General features: G+C 36.4%; 2 protein-coding genes across 5 annotated transcripts in view; both read right to left on the bottom strand.

The window, feature by feature from the left end:
- The window catches only part of LOC104899640 (glycine--tRNA ligase, chloroplastic/mitochondrial 2), a 38,156-nt gene extending 24,184 nt beyond the window's left edge, over nucleotides 1–13,972 (bottom strand). Inside the window, exons 1-12 of one of the 4 annotated variants that reach the window (XM_048648551.2) lie at nucleotides 13,684–13,972; nucleotides 13,455–13,541; nucleotides 12,660–12,710; nucleotides 10,914–10,981; nucleotides 7,861–7,942; nucleotides 7,667–7,730; nucleotides 6,278–6,333; nucleotides 6,022–6,099; nucleotides 3,657–3,731; nucleotides 3,509–3,579; nucleotides 2,190–2,306; nucleotides 1,994–2,095 (exon numbers count right to left, since the gene is read on the bottom strand). In XM_048648551.2, the coding sequence (XP_048504508.1) occupies nucleotides 1,994–2,095; nucleotides 2,190–2,306; nucleotides 3,509–3,579; nucleotides 3,657–3,731; nucleotides 6,022–6,099; nucleotides 6,278–6,333; nucleotides 7,667–7,730; nucleotides 7,861–7,942; nucleotides 10,914–10,981; nucleotides 12,660–12,680 (734 nt within the window). In that variant the 5' untranslated portion in view covers nucleotides 12,681–12,710; nucleotides 13,455–13,541; nucleotides 13,684–13,972. Of the gene's footprint in view, nucleotides 1–1,993; nucleotides 2,096–2,189; nucleotides 2,307–3,508; nucleotides 3,580–3,656; nucleotides 3,732–6,021; nucleotides 6,100–6,277; nucleotides 6,334–7,283; nucleotides 7,351–7,666; nucleotides 7,731–7,860; nucleotides 7,943–10,913; nucleotides 10,982–12,659; nucleotides 12,717–13,454 lie in introns of those variants that run through there. The other 3 variants (XM_010686867.4, XM_048648552.2, XM_048648553.2) reach the window with 3 other exon arrangements.
- Nucleotides 13,973–17,726: 3,754 nt separating this feature from the next.
- LOC104899641 (glutamyl-tRNA reductase-binding protein, chloroplastic) lies at nucleotides 17,727–24,790 on the bottom strand. The gene is made up of 5 exons (XM_010686870.4): nucleotides 24,269–24,790; nucleotides 19,807–19,887; nucleotides 19,601–19,705; nucleotides 19,289–19,438; nucleotides 17,727–18,240 (listed from the first exon to the last, which is right to left on the bottom strand). Exons 1-5 carry the CDS (start codon nucleotides 24,644–24,646, stop codon nucleotides 18,001–18,003), a joined length of 954 nt encoding a protein of 317 aa, XP_010685172.1. The 5' UTR covers nucleotides 24,647–24,790; the 3' UTR covers nucleotides 17,727–18,000.
- Nucleotides 24,791–25,669: the final 879 nt, after the last annotated feature.

Raw genomic sequence — 25,669 nt, forward strand, 5'->3', positions numbered from 1 at the left:
CAACAAAAATCTAATGCCTATATGAACTGAAAAAGACCCTTAATCTGACAGTAAGACACATAAACCTGTATACTTGAAACATTAGAGGAGATGGTGATAGTAGCATGCACCATCCATGCTTTAAACATTTATTATATGTGGCCGTGGATGACTGAAGTCTAATGCATGAAAGAAGGGATAATCAGCCGGAGATAGGCTCAATCAGGAAGTAGAGAAAATAAAAAAGAAGTAGCAAGACAATATAATAAAAACTCTAATCTCTTGAATTTCATGTGGAAGTAAAAGCAAAACACAAACCACTTTCTCAGCCACAATAAAGCCATATTATTTTCTTTTGGGTGTATGGAGACTAGAGAGCACAAAGGGCAATGGTTTAGACAGGATTCGATCCTTGGGTAAACCCCCCCCCCCCCGGGCCAAATAGAGAAAACGAAAAAACAAAGTATAACCAACTAAGCCAGCTTATATCTGCACAGTGTCATTTTACGCAATAGTGAAAATTAGTCTCTGTTTACTACCCATTACACCCGTCAGGCGTCACCCATTACTTCGAAGTGTGAAGAAAAAGATAAATTATGAGGAAAAGCAAAAACGAGGAACATATAGAAGCACTTGATTTAGGGACGAACATAAGAAGCCTGATTCAATCCCCTTACTTTTTTCTTCTATACTTATATAGTTTGTTTCGATATATCCTGTCATTTGATAATTCAAGAACAAAACAAGGAAGTTCAGGGTTAACTTTCCGTATTTTTCATCTCTCAATGCATTCATCTAATAGATCTCTATTATATAAGCCAAGGGAGGAGGTGTGGTGTCCTCTTTTGAAGTGACTAAAATACCCTTAATGGTCTAATTAATGGAATAAAAAAAATTACAAAAGCAAATCATTTAAAAATTCTCATTCCAACTTGCCATTTAAAACAAGTTTAAAATGGTATATGCATCAAATACTTCAATCAAAAATTAAATGGACAAAATATTTATACCTTATAAAAAAAAATGGCATACATAACGTGTGCGCATGAAAAGACTGAACATTCACTACCTTTGATACTCTTTAATTCAGTTAAACCAACTCATTATTTTTGTTCTTTTTGTCAATATTCATTCACAAAAATTAATGTTAACAATCACTCACAACCTTTTTATTTTTTTACATTAGCGAATTAATATATCTAAATTCATCTAACTATTGAATTTTTCACATTTAAGTTTAATCATAAATAAAGTACGAATGAAATATCTAATAGAATAACAAATTTTGAAATTAATGCACGCATCGCGTGCATATGAAGGCTAGTGTTTTATAAGATTAGTGGTTTGATGCAGTACTTATCTTTACTACTTCTCTTTATGGTTTATTTTACGTTATTCCAATTCTTCCTTTCAGGTATCTTTGGGGGGGTGCTCAGCAACCAACAAGAGATTTCAGTAAAGACAGGTTGTACTCCATTTTGGACCAAGACAATACAAAATAAATCTGCTAAGTCTGACACCTGGACAAAAACCTGTGCCTGACACAAGAAGCTGAGCATAAGTTACATACTTTCACTTTCTTTTGGTGAGGCCATCTAGCCTTTTGCTCATGCATCTTTCATCTATATTAATACAGCCACCTCTATAAACTACATACAGGGGGGGAACCACATACGAAAAGTAACAATATGGAGTTCTTCTTTTTCCCTTTTTGTTACTTTGCAGGGGAAATAGCCGAGAGAGTTACACCATAAATCGTCCAATGGCATGAAGAGGAGACATCATGTATGGAAAATCTCTCCAGAACAAGTCTAACAAAATGGTTTACACCTAGCTAAGTTATGTACAATATTCTCATTCCTTTCTACAAAGACAAAGAAACATAAACAAACGGGAAAACAAATAAGTTACTCCTTCACAGGAATGAAAGAAGCAATACACTCAAGTACTCAACATAATCTAGAAAGAGTAAAGCACAACTACTAGAGAATGATAGAAGAAGAAGTGCACTCACCTACGCATTCGACCAAAATAGCGAGCACGTTCAGTTACACCAACAAAGCCTCTAGAATCTAGGATATTGAAAGCATGAGATGTCTTCAGAAGCTGATCATACCTAGCACGTTTTTAAGGCATGTTAATTTTGCTGACTTATACTCGCGATCAAAAATCATGCAATAGTTATAGATAGTAGAGGATATGGGATATACGCAGGTATTGCTAGACCCAATTTGAGCAAATGGCAAGCTTCCTGCTCAAAAAAATCAAAATGTTTCTGGATATGATCTACAGTGGCATGCTCAAGATAATATGCGCTCATTTCCTTCCTGAGAAAGAAAGTACAGTTCAACAATAAAGCAATAATGCACGTCAATATACAGAATGAAACAACAAGCAGATAAACAGGAAAATAAAGCCCATAAATGAAAGCATTAAACAACAATAAATTTGCTACATAAGAATCAGGCAAGATGCAGGACGTTACACGGGTACTTGAGGTGAATTGAAGAGTCCATGTAACTAATCTCACAGGTTCATCATCCCTATTGGACCAAGCTTTGTTACCATTTGTAGGTAGCAACACAGAAGGTCGTCTTAAGTTGAATGTGTACGGAAGCAACAAGAGATGAAGATTAGATGGGGATTTTTGTAAACAGTGTAGAAATTTGAAGTAGACAAGAAAAGCTATGGTAATGTAAGGCTGCCCTAGGGTCTTAAATTTTCTAGAGCAAAACATACTTGTAAACTTGTTCTCCTCTCTTTCAGATCACATTCATGATAATCTTAAATCTTTAGGAGAACAGAAGCACAATGTCTTAAAAATATGGATCTCGACTCACAGGAAACATGAATGTGATCAATAAGACAGTGAACTTGAACATTCGTGAACCTTAAACTTCATGCACTTAGCAAGATTAATGAATGTATAAACCTAATCATGCATCTTAATCATGTACTATAAGCTTCCATACCTACATCACGTCCTTCAAGAAACAAGTAAGAGAACGCATGCAACAACGGAGTAAATGCTATACGAACAATATCCTCTAATTTTCCGGGTGTAAGGTTACATAAATCAGACCACAAAGCAACGGAATCCACAATGGATCGTGACAAAGCTGGTGTTATTACACCAGCAGTGAAGCAATAATAGTAACCACTGAAATACAACTGCAAAGTAATGCTTACACTCCATGATAATTATGAGCAACACATTAGCAACTAAAAGTCCTTTTTTGTAATATTACTCCCTCTACCCCTTGATAATTATCTTTCCACGTAAAATGAGATTCATGGGAAATTAGAAATGACAAGCAAGATTTCATTTGTACTTTCAACTGGACAAGAAAAATTTTAACTTTTTTTTCTTAAAAAATAATATGGGACATGAAAAATAGCAAGTTGGCCGATGCTCAGAATAAGAATGAGTTGATAATTCACATAATGTGGCCTTGAGGACATTAGACATTGGGACATGAAGCATCGGATTAGTATCTATAGCAAGAAAGCTAAGTGCTGTAATATTTACTCATTCTCTGCAAACAGTTCTCCATATGTGATCCCATCAGCATACTTGATTTTCTTGAAATGATCAACTCCCTGCCGGCAGTAATAGAGAAGCGTCAGCAAAAGTATATTGACTGATGATGTGGACATAAACACATACCAACAGTAACCTGAAGCAGCATGAGGATTCGCTCCAGACCATAAGTGATTTCAACAGACACTGGCAACAATTGAACACCCCCAGCCTGAAGAAACAGCAGGACAGACAACAACAACAACAACAAAATTATAAAAATAATAAATAAAGTAATAAACTATATTACAGAAAATTAGGAGCAAGGCATTGAAGGTTAGAGAAAAACAAGTCCTCAAAAACCAAAAAGAAATCATACAGCCCTTTTATGACGGATGCACTGCACCATGTTATAACGCGTTCACGCTACCATATGCAGGGGTTATATACTTGGATATATCATAAATAATTGGGGGTTACTCATCATATTAATTAGGGGTTATCGTCATATTATTTAGGGGTTACTTATGATATTATTTACAGGTTACTTATTGCATTATTTTATTTAGGTGTTACTTATCATATTATCTAAGGGTTCCTTACCCACTTGTCATATTATTTAGGGGTTACTTACCCTGTTGCCTAGGGGTTAGGTTTACTTACCCCTATCACCAAGGGTAACCTTATACATTGTATATGGGTGACGCATTAGTCATACGCTATGAAGGGGTTATGTATCATAAACCCTCTGATCTGTTTGTTATTCCTGGTTACCTTAATGGAATATTTCTAAAAGTTGTTCTTGAAGAGAATATTACCATATATGGACAACAAAAACTTACGAGAAATATACCAAAAAGTAAGAGAGAAGCTCTGAAAGTTAAGTGAGAAGTTCTGAAAAGTAAGAAAGAAGTTCCAAAAGTAATACTGAGGGTGAAATTGCCTCGACCCATATTCTATTCAAACACAACAGTTATAAAACCAAAGGGAGTATTATTTTATTTATTTAAGGGTTACTTACCCACTATTATAGTTAGGAGTTACTTGCCAAATTATTTAAGAGCTCCTTATCTAGTTACATATAAAGCCGAATATATTCACCCGGGATCAACACTTGGTTCTTCTTCTTCATGCCAAGTGTCTCTAAATTTTAAGGGAACAAAATATAGTGTGCATATATAGAGGATATTTGATGATACTAGCCATACATAATAAATAAGAATGTTCAATTAATGTGGAAAGTAGTTGATATTTCTAATCATATGCAATATTCCTCAATTTATAATATCCATCAAGTACTGTATTATTTAATTACTTTTCACAATTATTTTAATTAAAAAATGAAAAATATAAAGTATCGATTTCAAAAAGAAAATATATTACTCAGATATAAATATTGAACCCGTGTATAACAGGGTCACAGATCTAGTTACAAAATGTAGTGGTTACTTACCATCATTAAGAGGTTATTTAACCAATCATTGAGGGGTTACGTAATACATTTTTTGGGACGACTTTCACATTATGAAGGGGTTCCTTACATATAGGGGTTATAAAAGAGGTAACTTATATAACATTATGAAGGAGTTATGTGTCACATTATAAATTGGTTACTAATCAAAGTGTGAACGCATTACACCATATAATGATGGTTATACAAATTTTTTATAAGCATTAAAATGAAACAACCTATTTAAGAATGTGGAAGCATCATCCACATTTCATGGACAAGAAGGCAAGAGATATCAAATTTGACATCTGGTTTTAAATTTAAAATTCTCTCTGTACGATAAGCTAGAGATTGAGGAACAAGAGTAAGTTATCATACCCACAAGCTCCAACGCGTCAAATCTTATTTATAAGTATGAGGTATGCAGATTATAGTTACAACATCACATGGAAGTGGTCAGCTTTATCCATTTCCCGTGGAATTCTGAAAGCATTCAAACCCTATTTGATTATATCTCTCTAAGTATACCTTTCAATTTCAGGGGATGATAAAATATAAATTACTCCATCCGTCTCTTATTAGTTTACCCACTTTCTTTCTGAATTGTCTCTTGTTAGTTTCCCCCTTTTTTTGTGTTTTTCGAACGGACCCACTACTTTTATATTATTATCTTCTACATAAAACATCATTTTCTAATTGTCACTATCTTTCTCTCTCTTGGCCAACTATAAATAATGCTTTAACTTTCTCTTTAGGACCCACATACTATTTCTCCTGAAACTGTGTCCAAAGAAGTGGATAAACTAATAAGAGACGGAGGGAGCAACATCAAGTCATCAACACCATGCACATCAGTTAACTTTGACCATACAACTGTATAAGTTACAAGGTCGTTTGACAAATACATACACATACTTAAGTTTAAGTAAGGATGCATTCATGCATGTACAAACACACACAGACATAAATAAAAAATATAAACGCGGCAAACTGATCAATTTTCAGTACTATATCTATTATGACAACCAATCAAAAAGTGTCCAAAGATAAGGAAGCAAGAGAAAATTACAACCTGCTGGAAGTAGGTAAATTGAGTGATCTCCATCCCATCCATCCAAACTTCCCAACCTAATCCCCATGCACCAAGAACCTAGAAAGAAACAAAGAGGTAGAACAGTGAGCATTCATAAGAGACATGGCCCTAGAGAATCATGATTCAACCAAAAACCATAAGAGATAAGCCATAATAAGACAAACTGATATTTCAAGAGCTCCTGACAACAGAAAGATCCAAGTAAACTTTGGTCTAAACGCCAAGAAAAGATTACCGGACTTTCCCAGTTGTCCTCCACAAAACGTATATCGTGCTCATTGACATCAACACCTGAAATGTTTGCAAGAAAGGATTACTCGGCTTGCAGTCTGCAGAGTACAATGGAAATGCAAAGCAACAACATCATAGAGTAATCTACTTCAAACTATATGATCCAATCTCCTGCTAACCATCTCCTCATAACCAACATGCAACTCTAGAACCCTGATTTATTGTTGAATTCTCTCTCCTTAGTACTTATCTTTTGTTTGTCTGGGATGAAGTGGCAGAGTCGGAACTACCCTTGGGGGACTTTAATGCAAACACTACCAGATGAAGGTTGAAATTTTAGGGTGATAGCAACAACATTATTCATCATAGAGATTGGGTAGGCATCTTGGAAGTCTGCAGCAGCAGAGATGCAATATCCAACTTAAATTTCAAGATGAAAGTTAATACAAATTGCAGTTCCAACATGATATTTGGTGTTGTAATTAAAAAAATTATGCTACAAGCTCCAAAACTTAGTAGCATATTTCAGCCTGGCATCCCATGGGTTTGAAAGCTAGACAACAAATATGAGATCATTGGTAAGTTAATTTGACATGGTGTATTGATATCCTGGAATGATAATAGATAATGTGGAACAATATTGGTAAAGTAGTTAGATACTATATAATGGAGGGAGTCAATGAATTTGGATTGAGAAGGCTGAGGTTGAAGAGAATGGAATTTTTATGATGTTGCCAATTTAGGACAGCAAAGATTGCTTAGCAATTTGCAAATAAGAGTTGTCACAGTTCACTTCAATGGACGAAACTGAAAGTTAAAATTTTAGACTCCCTGCCAAAGCTGTTTAAAGGTCAAAGGTGCACCTAAACCTTCAAAAATGAAAAAGAAAAACATACACAGACAACTGTATTACTTTTTGGCAAGGGGATAAAATAATAATTTTCCGATATAGAAACTTGACTGGCAAGTAGATGAGCCTCTGTACAGGTAAACAGAGCTTCAGCGGTCACCTCGTTAAGAAGTGTCTTTGGGTTTAGGGTTCACCACCACAGTTCTTAATTATCATGGATGACGGATCCCATATGAGCTAACGTCTTAGATGAATACCCAACTTCAACCCTTAAACAGTGCAAGAGAAAGGAAACTACGGCAGAAAAAGACAAACGAAAACCTAAATGGTTGTACACTTGTGCTTGTCAAAGGTATCCATAACTAGGAACTGGTACCACCTTTTACTTCGAGAAAGATAAATTTTATGAGGCATCACTATAAGATAAGATACAATGACGCATGAAAGCAAACAGATAAAACCTGCAACGGATTCAAATATGTAGAGAGGCTCAGTAAGAAAGATATCAGTATATCACCAACAGAGAAAGAAATAATGAACTACCTAAAGCAGATAAACTGCGAATGAAGAGATCTTGAGAATTCCCAGGATCCGGTTTCAGTATAACCTTAGATCAAGCAGCAAACAAGAGATAAACAGGACTTAAAAACCATTGGAAACAAGTCAACCAACACAAAAAATTCACGAACCCATCTGTTTTCCTTGTGGATATATTAATAGCAAGCTAGTAGCTCTACCTGAAATTGGGTGTGGCGTTGAAGACGGTTTGGATTTTCTCCATAGCGACTGTCATCTGGCCGGATACTAGGCTCTACATAACTTTCCAAAAGAAACCCATGTCAAAGAGAAACCTAATCAACAGATATAATCCAATAGAAATCACCTCAAAACAGAAAGACATGCAACTATTAGCATAAGTGCCATGTTAAAGATGCGTGACTAGCCTTTTGAAGGCATAACGTTATCTTTGAGCAATTCTCACCAGCTCTTCTAGATTATGAGTAGAATGTATCCTGCATCTGAAATGTCAGAAGGATTCACCATCTTCATTCAATAGATACCAAGACCTGATGTAGATGGTGGGCACCTGACTCGGGCCATTATAAATTTCAGGAGAGATGCGAAACAAGGTGATATTTTTCTGAGCACTTCTTTCATCGATCAAAATCTACCTGCGGCATGCACTTAGTACACTCAAAATCTACCTGCGCCATATACTTAGTACAGACTACAGCACTACACAGCTACTGAATTTTCATGTTCAGAAGCCTGTTGCTTGTGCATCTAAACAACTTTGGAACCAATTCCTCCTAGGCAATGCCTTCTTCAAATTCCCCACTCATTCCTTGAGACAGTTGAATTTATTTCCCGAATCCATCCTCCCATTACAATCTTTTTTATTCCTGCATCCTCCTACTAGTAACCAAGACCAAACTTCATCACAGAAACAAGATATGAGCAATCTCAAATTCTCAACATTCCAGCTTCAAACCCAATTATAGTTGCACAAAATCATTTGCACTTGTTTAAAGGAACAATAAAATGGCATTGAACTCTCCACCACATACAGCAAACAACAATCATCCAAGTCACTGCATCAAATCTACAGAAAGAAAGTTGTGCTGATGCAAGAAAGACCGACTTCCAATGTTACAACCAAACACAAGTTTCTTGATCACTCTGTGAGCACGTACCACAAATAAATGTGACCTATATCTAATTTTATATGGCGCATCAACCCCACAATGAAAAGCTGCAACAATAGATAGGCTGAGTACCAATCTTCCATCTAAATTCCATCTTGATCTTCTTGTAAGCACATACCCAAAAAAAAAAATGTGACTCCAATATATATATATATATATATATATATATATATATATATATATATATATATATACATGTATGTATGTATGTATATTAATACTCTAGTTGAAAGAGTCCCTCAGTCTCATATTATAATGCACTCTTGCCTTTATTGGTTGTTTCAAATTTATGGCAGACTCGCCTTCTGACGTAAACTTTCTTACTTTTTCTCTCTCCAATTTCTCTTTCACAGCTGCTTACTTATTTACTCTCTGACTTCTCTGCCACAGAGTCTTACTTTTCTCTTGGCCAACCACAGACTGTCTCTTACCTTTTCCCACTCTATCCATTATCTTAATCTCTGGGTCACAGGCAAGTGTATAAAATAATACAGGACAGAGGATGTAATCTAAATCTAGCTGTCTATATAAAAGAGAAACTTTCAGAAGCATTAAGCAGGCCACCTAAGTTTGTCATGTCTTAATTTAGAAACTTAAGTTTAGAAATAAAAGAGTTTGAGAGAGACAAAGATACATAGCCAGAGTTTATGATAAGATATAATAGAGTTTGGTCTAGAGATAATTACGTTCGAGTAAATTGACTATAAATTTTAATATCTGCTTCAAAAATTATGGTTTTAATACGATTGGAAGCAGTTTGAAAAATAATTCCAAAAAAGATCCCATTATCATATATATATAATTTAATGATATAAAATCTACTAATTCATTGAATCCCTGGAAAATGTATGAACTGATAAGATAAAATGGAATATCATTTGATCAACTAATTTAAAAAGAGTTTGATATAAGTAGGATGTTTACAGTTTTAGAATACATTTAACATTGTGGCTTTCAAGAATACTTAATTCATTTCAGATTTTGAACAACTACAAGCTCGTCCATTGCACGGGTATGAAACTATTAATCTTGTATATTAGGATATTTAGAATATATGGGGTAGATATTAGAGAAGATATAGCATAGTACTCCCTATGTTCTTTAAAGATCTTCTTACTTTCCATTTTAATCCATTCATCAAAATAATTCGTACTTCTAGGTACTCCATTTTTGGTAGGTTTTATTTCCAAAATCACCCTCTTCACACCACCACATAGGACCCATTTCAGTCTATCATCTCCAACCAACTTCTCTCTCCTATCCAAATTGTCAAAAAAAGACCTACATCCCACTATCTCATCTCCTTTCCATGGATTTTGTTGCTACATTAACCAAGAGGAAATTTTAAGGAATGCAGGAAGTATTATTACAAAGACTGACACCTATTATAGCCACAGACTAATAGTAATCTTTCCATTAAATTTGTTTGTTTTTAACTGTAAATAATAAAATTATGTTTTCCCCTCAAAAAAAAAACTGTAAATAATAAAATTCAATTACAGATATATTGTTAACAAGGAGGCATGATAAGGAGAACCATTATTCCCCGAAAAAGAAATTATGTTTTTTTGTTACATTTTTTGACTCGTGCATACCACACGATCCTCCAATCTATCATAATGAAATGACTAATAAAAATAAAATATAGGCAGCAGAAACCTAAATGTTTTCACCAATATATTTAATAGTTTACCCCTCCATTAGAATTTGTCCCTGTATGAACTAAGGAGTCCAATCTTAAGATGTTAGAAAACGAGATAGATGCATCTCGAGAATTGAAGAATTTTAAGCAGTAAGGCCTGCATTAACCAAAATAAATAGACAAATATAACTTTCCCAGCAGTACTATAGTTTCACAATACTATTAAGCAACTGAGGAAAGTTTGACCTCTTAGCCCCTTTTCGCACAGCATGTCTAAAATGCATTCCACATGTAGAGGAAGTACAGTAACTAAGAGCATAAACCATGAATAGATGACAGTTTAGTTTGTATGACAATAACTAAATAAGATGACAGACATACCATCTACACCCCAAAACAATGAAGAATATAGATTCCGCAAACTTTATTAGAGCATACTTACGCAACATTCCATGGCTCTGGGCCGAGGACTCTTAGATAAGTCAGGGGATTCATCGTCCCCGCTCCGACCTGATAGATTCAAGAAGTTTAAAGGCATCAAGAAAACCATGCAACATCATCAGGCAGACGATGAGGGGAAAAAAACACACTTTCGCCATCACAAACTAACAAGAAATCTAGTCCTCACAATAGAAAGATGTGGTATGTGTAGCAAATGACAGCCACACTGTAACTAATTTACTTTATAGTATTCACTATCTTTTTCATCTTTTTTTTTATTCCTTTCTTACGCTCTATTCAGTAGCTGACTTCTTATGTGCTGCTCAAACGGCGACGGCACCAGATGTTTCATATGATGATCCATTAAAATCAAAAGTCGTGTTTTTACCCCCTTCCGGGCACCACATTGTGATTTATATTATAGTTTTTTTCTTATGACTATTTTGCAAATGCATCTGACACTGTCAGTTGATGCTAATCTGCGTATGTAAATTTAATTTGAAAAGGAAAAACTCATGAAAGTAAAAGGAGCACGCTGGGGATATTAAAAGTTATCAAAGATTTGCTCAGGAGTGGTTCTGGCATGGTATGAGGAACGCTGTCACATCCTATGTTCAAGCCTCCTCCACCTGTCAACAGAGGCACCGAACCATGAGCCCAACTGGCCTTCTGCAACCACTTCCCCTTCCTTCTGAGATGTGGAAGGATAGTTCCATGGACTTTGACATTGTGGAATCTCATGGCACCGATACAGTCTTGATGGTGATAGATAGGCTCACAAGTATGTGCACTTTGTGCGCTTGAAGCACCTTTTGCTGCATATTCAGTAGCTACCTTGTCTATTAAGGAGGTAGTTAAGCTACATGGTATCCTCTCCACCAGTCACTCACAGGGACAGGGTGTGTATGAGTATGTGTCAGAAACAGCTATTTAGGCTACAAGGGACCTCTCTTCATAAGAGTACTGCTTACCACCCCCCATTCCGATGGGCAGACAGAAGTGGTAAAAGCCTGGAAACCTATCCGAGGTGTTTCATTCAAGGCAAGCCCAAATCTTGGGCCAATTGGCTTCCACTGTAACAATCATAGTACAACTTGTGTACTTAATGTTCTACCAACTGCTCCCCATCCAAAGCCATGTATGGCGGGGATTGCCCAATTGATCAAGTTAGAAAGGGGCAGCACCTCTGTGTATCTATTTCCTGGAAGAACCATTGATTAAGAGGATTGCAATCTACACATCTCCCTTAGTATATCCAAAACAGAAGTTGATTAGAAAATGTACGGTGTACTATTATTCAAGCAGCACACCATCATCCATCACAAAGCTAATAGCAACATAATCACGAATATGCACTATGTCTTTATGGTGGTGTAATTACATCATAGTAATACACCACAAGCATAAAAACTATACCAACGAAATTAAGTGTTAAGATAATATTTTTTTTTTTTGAAAGAGAAATTTCATTAATCGAAGGTCAAACGGCATCTACAATAGGTAAGTGTTAAGATAATATTGTCGTTAACTATCAAAAAAAAAAAAAAGATAAGATTGTCGTTTCTGGATACTCTTTAGGAGTGGCATCTCTATCGAGTGATATGCAGTCATCACAAGGAAAACAGACTACATATATCTCAGACGCACTACTCAGAGACAAGTGGGACGTGCAAATAGAAGAAATTAAGCAAAAATATATCATTATGCAGAGAGGAATCTGATTTTGCATTGCAATTAAGATGATCACCTCAGTGTTGCTGCATTGCATAACTGCACATCCAACAGAAGCCCAATATTCCTGTAGTATCAGATGAAAGGCATGAGAAATCCACTGCAAAACTGAATGGAACTCAATGTCCATATAACTAACACCTAATGATCACATCACTGTATTATCTATATAACAATTCCCAAAATTCGATCACGATCTATTCATACTAGACTTATAATATTTAGGACTGATAACACAAACAACTTCATCCAAAAAGGGACCCCTACAATACCAAAACGCATTCTATATTTCAGAAAGCACCAGTTCAATAAACCGCATCTCAATTCACGTAAAAGCACAAGCATCTCAATTCAAGTCTACTAATTTGGACCAACACCGTTTACTTTCTCCGTCCTATATTAATTGCAACTTTTCCTTACATGAAAGTTTCACATTAAATCCAACATTTGCCGTACTTGTAATATCTCTTCCTCCATCTCTCTATCACACGCAATCCCACTTCCTATCTAACCTCTACTCCTCTCCTCTCTCTCCACATTGTGTCAAGGGGGCGATGTTGCAATACATTAACCTCCGTCTCTAAATAAGTGCAACAATTTGACTCTTACGCTTGCAAATGCACGACTTTGTATCTCTGATTACGTGTTTGTAAAAGTTACAAAAAGTTGATATTATGAAAATATTCATTGAAACAAATCCAATAACAATATCATCATTTTTATATTTATACATTAGTAAAACATACTGTTAAAAGTGTTGTGCTCAAAAAGAAACAAGCGAAGTACAAAAGAATGAAACTTTGGAACAAACCTGGAGACGCTGAATAGCTTGTTGAAAAGTGGGTACAGAGGAAGTAGTATGAACTGAACTGGGTTCTCCATTGTTGGAAATAGTATTCTGCAATGTGGAAGCACCAGCATTTGAAGACGCAAAAAAGCGACGATTAAAGGGTTTAAAACAAAATTGACGAGTTGGGCAAAAAATTAAAGAGAAATTTTGGGGTTTATAATTATGGGGTTTAAGGACAGAGATGACTAACGGGAGTGTAAGTATGCCCATTTACTATTAATGTGGTTTGAGAAGAAATTTACAATTTCAACAAACAACAAAAAATATATTGAGAAAAATAGTGCAAATTGGTTTGAACTGTTCTGTTATAGGGTATTCTTCTCCATCAAATTTGGATTATGGTTGTTTGTAAATGAAGGTGTTTTAATGGAGAAAGTGGGTTTTGGGTTTTAGGGAAGAGAAAGAAAGATAACGAGGGAGAGGTGCGGAAGGGTGCGGAACGTTTGGGGATGGATCGGGTTATAGTCTACCCAACACAGGACTAGATTAGCCCATCCTCCGTTTTTTTTAAAAAAAAACAATTTCTTCACTAGGTATTTATGTGATATTTTAAAATTTATGGGGTATTCCTATTATATAAAAATACACAAGTTCCCCTCAAAAAAAAAAAAATACGCAAGTTATTCTTAATATTTCAACAAAATGCATGAAATACCCTTAATTACTAACAAAGTCATGATTCAGTTAGTCATTAATTCTAATTAACCCCTTCGCACCCTAAATCCTGACCCTAACCATCCAACCACCACATCCCCATTTGCCCTCCCACCCCTTCCCCTATCCCCGTAGCCCACCCAACCCCCTCCTCGCAGCCTCCTCTTGCACCCCCCTCTACCCTCCCCACTCCCGTAGAAATGCTAGAAGTCCAGGAGAGGGATGCCAGGGAGGGCTGCTGGGGGTGAAGAGTGAGTTGCATGTAGGGGCGAGCACAATCGAGTATCCGGTGGAACTTCGTATATCTTACTTGGAACTGATGAGTCCCAAAATACTGGAAGTGGAATTGGAATTGGTCCAATCGGGTACTAATATTTTGGATCCATGCTTGGAACAGCTGGGTAACGGGCCCGAAAATGGGTACTCGGTTGTCAGATTAACAACATGCAAATGTATTGATTGAGCTATAAATTTCAAAAAAAAAAAATTAAGTGGACCTAAAGGCCTACTAACTTTTTACTTAATTATATTTGGGCCATCTTCACCTCACATACGCCAAAAACCAATTTCACGTACCGGGTACTTGGTCCTAGACCCGGTATTGGATCTGAAAAATATTACCCATACTTTGAACTGCATGCAACCGGATCTCCTCTTTTGGACTCAGGCCTGGACCCAGTTGAATTTGGGTTCGGGTCCGGATCCGACGTGTCCAAACTGGGTACCCAAAATTTCTGCTCGGCCCTGACTACGGAGGTGGGGAAAGGGTTGGGAGGGCAGAAGGAGGGGTTGTGGTGGTTGGGTGGTTAGGGTTATAGAGGTTAATTAAGGTTAGAAGGGTTAATTAGGTTAATCTATAATGACTAACGGAATAATGACGTTGTTAGTCATTAAGGACATTTCATGCATTTTGTTGAAATCATAAGCGTATCTGATGCATTTTTCAAACAATAGGGGTATCCCATGAATTTTGAAATACAACAGGGGTACCTGTGAAAAAACCGTTTTTTTAAAAAGAAAAAATAGGTACAAAGAAAGTTCAGGTTATCACTTATCTGCTTTTCGAGGGAGTATTCTAACGAATTAAGAACAAAATGATCCAGAGAAAGATTAATACCATCAATGACGTTAATTTTGGTAGCAGAAATAGTTTGACCCTTTTTGGAGAAGTAATATGTTACTATTTTGCTATGCGGGAAATGTGGGCTATAAAGTACAAAGAAAATTTAACGAGTGGGGGCAGCTAAGGCCATGTGCTGGGTTAGTAACTACACAAGTCCCCCCAAAATACAAGGGTCCAATTCTATTAGTTGGTTGCCCAAAGTAAAAAGAAAAGAAAACTAAATCTAATTACATAGTGTTCCATTTCTAATTTGTCGAGTGTAATGTTGGTAGCAGGTTTGAAGAGATTAATTTCTATCTGGTGTTTTGCTTCGTCTCTTCCATTTCTCCAAAAAAAAGTCATTGACGACTCTTTCATCTCTTCCTATTTGCCAAAAAATTTCAATCCTTATAATTTAATTTTGCACAGGTCCCCTAAATTGTATATGACAGGCTGACGACCCTGTGAACGAGTAGAGATTTCATATCATCATTGAGAATCTTAATAGTTCATGGACAAGAGTAGATGAGTTGAATGATTTGAATCACCACCTTATTATCGCCTCAAATATATATATATATATATATATATATAGAGAGAGAGAGAGGCAAAATCACATGAGAATGCTCCTTACATGAGAAATGAGAATGAATCTCAACCACACGATTGGTTTAGAATTACAACACTTATTCATTAGAGTTATATCCCTCTAAAAAATTTTGAATTCAAAATTTTTTTTTTTTTTTGAATTTTGAAAATTCAAATATTTTGTTTTTGAAATTACATCACTTTTTCATTAGAGTTCCATCACTTATTCATAAGATTTATAGCGTGCAAAATTCATTCTCATTTCTCATATAAGTATGCATTCTCATATGAACTCACTTCTATATATATAAATATAATATATATATATATATAGGCAAGATCACATGAGAATGCTCCTTACATGAGAAATGAGAATGAATCTCAACCACACGATTGATTTAGAATTACAACACTTATTCATTAGAGTTATATCCCTCTAAAAAATTTTGAATTAAAAAAAAAATTGTTATTTTTATATTTTTTTTTCAAATATTTTGTTTTTGGAGTTACATTACTTTTTCATTAGAGTGACATCACTTATTCATAATAGTTATAGCGTGTAAAATTCATTCTCATTTCTCAATAAGTATGCATTCTATATGAACTCACTATATATATATAATATATATATATATATATATATATATATTAATATACTTCATCCGTTCCGTTTTAAATGAAACGTTTGCTTTTTCACGCAACCCAACACGCTTCTTTAGTCATTAATATCTTTAGTTGTGTACACGTAAAAAATATAAAGAAGCTATAATTTGATAGTATGCATCGAGACGAATCTAACAAGATCCCACTTGATTATGTTTTTCTTTATATAATAGCGATAAATTGGAGTTAAAATTGATCAATGAATAATGTCATTTCATCCAATGTTTCATTTAAAACAGAACAGAGGAAGTATATATTATGAATTTGCTGAGACTGAGCTAGCAAGAGGCCCATCCTGAGGCCCTAAGTTTCAGTGACAAGAGCTGACACCGAACCAAAATGATATACTTGGGTTGGCAAAAGATGCTTTGAAGAATACAAATTATAACTCCGACGGATGTGGACGAACTAATGATAGAGCAATGAAAAATAAGTTGGTATAGTTGGAAGCGAGGGTGCGATTGAATAAAGATGAAGGGTGAGGATGCCTTTCTCGGTATTGAGGTATTTAAACCTAATAAACAAAAAAAAATTGTGGAATAGAGTTAGATCCTTAGTTCGTCCGCTAATTAACCGTCCTTTCTCCCTAATCTGGCACAAGTTTATTTGCCTTTTATAATATTAGGATTTAATTTTTAGGAAAGAATTCAAGATTGAAAATTTCAAATTTCTGAAACGTGAACATGTCCTTTTTTTATTTTTTTTCACTCTAATTAATTGTCGTATTTTTAGATTTATAATCATATTTTATTTTAATATTTGAAAAAATATAGATATTAATAATATTATAATAATTTTTTGATATGTTATCTATATATAAAAAAAGATAGAATATTATAAAATTAAGTTTTATATATAAAAAAAAATACGTCCAACTGATCTAAACTGAAAAATTCAAAACTTAAAAAAAGTTAGATCAAAGATAGGTCAATTTTTCATTTTGGATTGGAAAGTTGAAACCTCTAATTAGTACCCAATTTTCAGATTCACCCTTAACTCTCTAAGATCTCTTGAACGGGTTTGTCTAGTAGAACTCAACAGACCGATCAACAACCGAGACAAATTGATCATCCTTTACTACCAATCCTATATCTTTGAATACGGTCGTAAGAGAATGTGTTGCATATCAAATTGAAATTACATCATTGACAAATACAAAAGTTGGCTCATAATGTCCATTCATATTTCTACCCTTGTTACCCGTACACAGATATGCAAAATCTGACTGCCAATCAACACCACAGATCAATATGATTGAATAATGGATGATACAATTACAATCCGCAACTACCAATTTCAAAGATACTCTGCTATGATAAGTGTTTCATCACTTGCAAATTTAGCCCATAATCTAACTGGCTAACAAAGACAGCCATGCATCCGGAACAAATATAAGAAGTGGCTAGTACTCAATCTCAAACAATGGCGAGCTAAAGAGTTGTGTTTCTCAGGGGGGAAGATGAAGGTCACTTACTGTTAGCCAAAAAAATCCATAGTCCTCTATAATCCCGTCGCTGCAAGCTTCTTTACTTGTTTAACTCTCTTAAAATCTAGGGGATAGTAATTCTTCTCAACTTCCCAAGCAACTTGAGACATCCCATTAAATGTGGATTTAACACCCTTCATGTCCGTCACTTCCCTAGGGAATGGGATCCGAATCTCATATGTACCACTAAGAGGTGAATAGAGACGCATGTCGAAACCCAACCGATCAACCCACACCATTTTTGCCTCTGATACCTGCAGCAACAGAAAATATTATCGTATAAGATAACCAACAAGCTACATTTCTTAAATTCATTATTTCTTTTGAGATAACCATGAGTAAAAAGTAAAAACAACAGAGGCCATTTTATGCTCAATGAGCACACTTTAAACCCTCGTCTTCTTCTATATCTGTCACTAACTAGTAATCCCTACAAATCTAAGCATCAAACTGAATATTCAGCTGATACTGAAAAATTCCTCTTATTTCATTTTTTCGTATACAGCTGAAAAACGTTAACATAGACAGCTAAAGGAGCAGAGCTATGGCATTCGGTGTGGAATAAAATTACATGAATACCAGCATAGCATCTGTCACCAAAGCATAAAAAATGATGAAACCCTATCAAATACAGCTGAGTTGGGTGGAGAGAACTCCTATTATCGGTGGTGAAACTAATTATAATTTAAGCATAATTATAAGATGTGCCTCTCCTGTATTGCGCACACAAATCTAAGTGGAATTGACTTGTCTACGGGAAATTAATCAGATAAGTACTCAAATAAACTCATAAAATCTGGCTCGGCTACCATAGCTGAGAAATAATCTCTAAGTGAATGGAAAGATATATCCGCAAGTGAATTAACAGTTGTTAAACTATAGTAGCTCAACTGAAAGGGTTGAAACTTGACATTCGAATGGGTCACTACCTGTATGTCATCCTAGCCCCTACACAAGAGAAGCCTCTTAAGATGGAAAATTGTACTTCAAATGAGGGATCTTTTGCCCAATCCCTATTAATCACCAAAACAAGGAGCTTGTTTGGTAGGACAACATATCTATAAAGCTGAATGATAACACACAAAGGACAGATTGTGCAACTTCTGAGGGACATCACTTCGCTCTTGTTTCCCTTTTTGCTTTTTTGCTTTTTTTTTTTGGGGGGGGGGGGGGGGGTTGGGGGGGGGTGAAGGGGTAGTTCACTTTGCATGCCAGCATATGAAGCAATATGATTGTCTCCAAGATTCAAAATTTATGAAAACTAGGTATGATCATGCCACTCCTAGTGTAATTGATACATACTTGAAATTGCAAATCTGCATAAATGGTGCAAAACCGAAGCACATCCTCCATGTTGTTCGCATTTATCTCACCCACAATCTTTTCAGCAATATCTCTTAGAGGATCTGGGTGTGCATTTTTATAATCTGAAGAGGTCACCCACACACCATCCTGCAAAACATCAAGTGAAAAAGATATGCATTTAAACAATCTACTTTACACGGCATAAAAGTCACCATACCAAACTTCGAGTTTGGATCAGAAAGTTTCGTCAAATATAACACACAGACCCGAGGAAATCAACTAAACGACAAGTGAAATGACCCACCACACCTCCTGAAAATCTTCTAGCTGCAGTACGCGATCCACAGAGACAACATACATGAGGTCTTCATGAATCTCTTCCCCATATCTTCTTTGCCATGCTGAATGAAGCTTCTGCAAGATCAAACACAGCAAGTTAGATGCTCATCTTCGTTAGTATGTCTCCTTCTATTTCACACTGAAACTGAAAATTTTTAACAAAACTGGGAAAGTACCTTCAGGACCAATTTATCCTCAGGTTTATCCAGGCTACCTTGTATAGTGCACTGTGGAGTCCTCACTCCAGATTGCTGTAGCTGCATATATACCAAAACTCATCATCCTCCCATTACCAAAGTTAATCAAAAGAGCAATAAACGACGACAGCATCGAGTCCCAGAACAAAAGAAAATTTACAACTTCCATTATCAATCAATCAATCAATCAGCAGGAACATCAAGTTCCAATTCTAAACTCCAAGTCAACAAACAAACCAATTCTTGCTGCATTTCTAATCTTCTATACTTTCCTAATACAAACTTGTCAACTCCCATTACCTTCAATCATTAAAAATGATTCACCAATCAAAACATGACTAACTTTAACAAAAACAGCAATGTCCCTATAATTGATTATGCTGTTATAAACTTATAACTTGTAAGTCATAAAATCAACTTTCATAAATATTAGAATAATAGAATATTAGCTTAGCATATTCTTTGATGTACATAAACTAAGGATATTGTCATCCTTAATTATCTCGTGTTAGTTAGGAAAGTGTATGATTGCTTCCTAGTTTGTAGCCTAACTTTGTATATCTTGTGAATATTGTGGAATGACAAAAGATAAGGAAAACTTTCATGGTATCAGATTCTTCTCCTAGGGCCGGTTTTCCCCCTTCTTCCCATCTCTTTTTTTTTTCTTCCGCTGCATTCTCGGCCCACCACCGGCGCCGCCTTCCTTCTCGGCCGCCCACATTAATTCAGCTATGTACACTCTTGGGCTCAATCCTCCTGACCCAAACTGGTATATGGACACCGGGGCCACCTCTCACATGACTTCTCATCAAGGTACTCTCTCTCCCTATTTTAATTTGAATTCCCGTGGTATAATTATTGGTAATGGTAATACTATTCCTGTTCATGGTTATGGAGACACTCATGTACCTTCCCCCCATGCCTCATTAGCTCTCAAGAATGTCCTTCATGCCCCCCAGCTTGTTAAAAATTTAGTTTCCGTTCGTAAATTTACCACTGATAATTCTGTGTCTGTGGAATTTGATCCTTTTGGGTTTTCTGTGAAGGATTTACAAACGGGGAGCCGACTAATGAGATGTGAGAGTCAAGGAGCTCTTTATCCTCTTTCCACCACTATTACTTCACCTTCTAGCGCTTTTGCCGCCTTGGCTTCCACCACTTGGCATGAGCGCTTGGGTCATCCGGGAGCTCCTATCTTAGCTACTCTTAGGAAAAATAAAATGATTGATTGTAATCAAACTTTTCGTTCACATGATTGTTTTTCATGTCCCCTTGGAAAACTTGTTAAGTTACCATTTGTTGCTTCTAGTTCATGCACTGTTATGCCATTTGATATAATCTATGCTGATATTTGGATATCTCCTGTTTTGAGTTCCTTGGGTCATCGCTATTATCTTGTCTTATTGGATGATTATACAAATTTTGTGTGGACTTTTCCATTAGCTAAGAAATCTCAAGTGTATTCCACTTTTATTTCTTTCCAATCCTTTGTACGCACTCAATTTGAACGTGACATTAAAACTCTACAATGTGACAATGGGCGGGAATTTGATAATGAGCCTCTAAGGGATTTTTGTAAGCAACATGGATTACTTTTCCGATTTTCTTGTCCTTACACTTCTTCCCAAAATGGAAAAGCCGAACGGAAAATTCGCACTATTAATAACATTGTTTGTACTCTTCTTGCTCATGCCTTTATTCCCCCATCATTTTGGCATCATGCATTGCAAATAGCAACTTATCTTCTTAACATTCGTCCTACCAAGGGTATTTCCTATCATACTCCTCACAAAATCCTCTATCAACGGGATCCTTCTTATGCTCATCTCCGGGTTTTTGGGTGTTTGTGCTATCCATTATTTCCCTCTACCACCATCAATAAACTTCAACCTCTATCTACTCCATGTGTGTTCTTGGGATATCCTTCTAATCATCGTGGTTATAAATATTATGACATGTCTTCTCACAAAATTATTGTATGTCGTCATGTTATATTTGATGAGTCCAAATTCCCATTCTCCACATTACATGCTCCCACTTCACACACCTATGAATTTCTACAAGATGGTGTGCATCCAGCCATTCTCCACAATCTGGACGCCTCCCCTCCTTCTAAGCCTCTCAGCCCACAAATTCGGCCCACAAACCCTGCAGACTTGCGTCCCTCTTCAGCCCCGTGTCTCTCTCCTGTTCGGTCTCCAGCACTGCTGGACTCCCACTCTCCTTTGGCTTCGGCCCAGTCCCCTCCTTCTGCTGGTCATCCGCACACGCGTGCTGGGCCTCCTTCCTCTTCCGGCCCAGCCGCGCCCTCTATGGCTTTGCAGCCCCCAATTCCCGGACCACTTCAATCCCACATAAATTCCCAGGCCGCGCCCAACTCCATTTCTTTTCCCACTTCATCTTCTCATGCTCCCTCCAGCTCACTACCTGCTCTCTCCCGCCCGGTTACTCGTAGTCAACATGAGATTCTTAAGCCTAAACGTCACTTCAACCTCCACACACAAGCTTCTAAATCCCCTCTACCTCGTAACCCTGTGAGTGCTCTCCGTGATATGAACTGGAAACTTGCCATGACTGATTAATATAATGCTCTTATTAAAAATGGGACTTGGGAGTTGGTACCCCGCCCCCCTGATGTGAATGTTATTCGTTCTATGTGGATTTTTACTCATAAAGAACATGCTGATGGTACTTTTGAGCGGCATAAGGCCCGTCTTGTAGGTGATGGACAGACTCAGCAGGTTGGCATTGATTGTGGTGAGACTTTTAGCCCGGTTGTCAAACCGGCCACTATTCGGACTGTTCTGAGCTTGGCTTTGTCGAAATCTTGGTCTATTCACCAGCTTGATGTCAAGAATGCCTTCTTACATGGGGATCTCAAAGAGACTGTTTATATGCATCAACCTCTGGGTTTTCGGGATCCTGCTCGCCCTCATCATGTGTGTCTTTTGAAGAAATCCCTATATGGTCTCAAGCAGGCTCCACGGGCCTGGTATATGCGCTTTGCTGCCTATGTCTCTTCTCTTGGCTTCACCCACAGTAAGTCTGATCACTCTCTGTTTATTTATCGGCGAGGTTCCGATATGGATTACCTGTTGCTTTATGTTGATGACATCATTCTTACTACCTCATCTGATGCTTTGCGCAAGTCCATCATCGCCTGTCTTAGTTCCGAATTTGCTATGAAAGATCTGGGGCCTTTGAGTTATTTTCTGGGTATTGCTGTGACACGACATGCAGGTGGTCTATTCTTGTCTCAGCGTAAGTACGCACTTGAGATTATTGAGCGTGCTGGCATGTCTTCTTGTAAACCCTCGCCTACTCCTGTGGATACGAAGCCTAAGTTAAGTGCTCATGCGAGCACCCCATATGAGGATCCTTCTCACTATCGGAGCCTTGCAGGGGCTCTTCAGTATCTTACCTTTACTAGGCCTGACATTTCTTATGCAGTACAGCAGGTCTGTTTATTTATGCATGATCCCCGTGATGAACATATGCAGGCTCTCAAGCGCATTGTGCGCTATATTTAGGGTACTATTGATCATGGCTTACACTTGTACCCTTCTTCCATCTCCACTCTTGTTTCTTATACAGATGCAGATTGGGGTTTCCTGATACTCGTCGTTCTACTTCTGGCTATTGTGTGTTTCTTGGTGACAACTTGGTCTCTTGGTCTGCTAAACGCCAGGCCACCTTGTCCCGTTCGAGTGCCGAGGCTGAGTATCGGGGTGTGGCTAATGTTGTGTCTGAATCATGCTGGTTACGAAACCTCCTTCTTGAACTACATTGTCCGTTACCGAATGCTACACTTGTGTATTGTGACAATGTTAGTGCTATTTATTTGTCTGGCAATCCGGTTAACCATCAGCGTACCAAACATATTGAACTTGATATTCACTTTGTTCGTGAAAAGGTAGCCCGTGGCCAGGTACGGGTCTTACATGTTCCTTCTCGTCATCAACTTGCTGATATCTTCACTAAGGGCCTCCCTTTGGTTCTGTTTGAAGATTTTCGAGACAGTCTCAGTGTTAGCCTTCCTCCCGCTTCGACTGATGGGGTGTATTAGAATAATAGAATATTAGCTTAGCATATTCTTTGATGTACATAAACTAAGGATATTGTCATCCTTAATTATCTCGTGTTAGTTAGGAAAGTGTATGATTGCTTCCTAGTTTGTAGCCTAACTTTGTATATCTTGTGAATATTGTGGAATGACAAAAGATAAGGAAAACTTTCAATAAAGACTAAATTTTTATATGCTTATGATCTTATCCCATTAATTCAACAGATAATATTTGGACAAATAAAAGCAAAATCATGATCAACCAATCTAATTAAACTACTAATTATTTCATCACAATGTACTTAAACCAAAACACTAAAAGTTAAATTGATGAACAAATATCATTAATAAACAGATAAAGTTGATAAATTTATAAACCTGAACATGAAGAGTGGACCTCTTATCAATGGAGAAATGTCGATTAGAGAGATTTAAGCATAAAATTGGAGTGCCATCTGAATCAACAGTGAAACGAACACCAATTCCAAGGGGCCAACCATCATGGGTCAAAGTAGAAAGGGTCCCACATGAAGATAATTCCATTATAGTTCTAGAAACTTCAGCTGGGAAAGGTTTGATTTGGGTTGTTGTTGTTGGGTCTGAAGCTACTGAAATGGAGCATTTTATAGGGAAATTGCGAGTTGGGTTTGGTTTAAGAGAGAGAAAATTGAGGGATTTTGAGGATTTGTGTTTCTGGGTTGGGAGTAATTTGGAAGGGAAAATGTGAGAAGAAAGAGATTGGGTTTGCAGAATCATGTCTGCAAGAATTGAATTGGAGATTGGATGAGGATTTTGAGTTTAGTTGGATGAGTATGACTAATGACAATATGACATAGTAGTAACTAGTACGTTACAAGTATAACTGTTGACAAATCCTGAATCGCCTTTATCAAAGTTGCAAAACTAAGAGCATCCTTATAATGATCAAGAAATACGATCAAGTATGTAATCTTTAAAAATGAATGAAAATAAGATCATGGGTTAATTGGGATGAAAATTTGTATAGGGTGAGATAAATGATGAATAAGATTGTGGGATGAGTGATGGCAAATGTAACATTGTGACTGGATTTTAGAATATAGTAATTGTTATAAAATTTTCAACGGTTTTATTTTAAACAATACAAAGTGAAAAAAATAAAAAAAATACGAGCTCTATTTTTCCGAGCTCTATAATTAGAGAATCATTTTGCTATATTTTCGATAAAAAAAGTTTCAGCTATTTACCGATTTTTTTTCTTCTTATTTTCTTTATTTTATATGAAATATCTTTCATTTTTACACTTTAAAAAAATAAAAAGTAAAGAGTAAGAGAGAAAAAAATAGTTGGATGGGGTCAAAAAGCAAGAGAGATAGAGGAAAAATTAGTTGGGATGATTTTTATTGTTGTTCATAATTAAGAGGATATGTGGAAAAAGATTGTGTAATGTTATTTTTCAGAGAGAAAAAGTTAGAAAGAGAGTGTGATGATCTTTGTTTAAGATTATGAATAATGGTGACCTAACAAACTTTGGCTTTGAACGGGTACTATGTACCATCCAATGATCCAAGTGAGCCATTTTGGTTTCGCTTAGAGCTTGCTCGTTATTGATTTTTGTTTTTATAATTTTTAGAAAAGAAAATTAGATACATGAAAATTAGTGGAAGTGTTTTTAACCTTAAAATAAATATGATTTTTACAAGTATGAACAATTTTAAGTTTACTATGTAATTTCATCCTCAGTTAAAGATTCTTTCGCTGCAACAGGAATCATCATCCATAATCACTCAGGGAACTTCA

Source organism: Beta vulgaris, chromosome 7 (genome assembly GCF_026745355.1).
Source record: "Beta vulgaris subsp. vulgaris cultivar EL10 chromosome 7, EL10.2, whole genome shotgun sequence".
In the NCBI taxonomy this organism is placed as follows: domain Eukaryota; kingdom Viridiplantae; phylum Streptophyta; class Magnoliopsida; order Caryophyllales; family Amaranthaceae; genus Beta; species Beta vulgaris.

Coding starts and splice junctions, on each gene's coding strand:
- LOC104899641 (XM_010686870.4), bottom strand. CDS start 24,646: ATGATTCTGCAAACCCAATCTCTTTCTTCTCACATTTTCCCTTCCAAA. Junction 19,888..24,268: donor GGTCCACTCTTCATGTTCAG/GTTTATAAATTT, acceptor GTATATATGCAG/CTACAGCAATCTGGAGTGAG. Junction 19,706..19,806: donor AGGATAAATTGGTCCTGAAG/GTACTTTCCCAG, acceptor TTGATCTTGCAG/AAGCTTCATTCAGCATGGCA.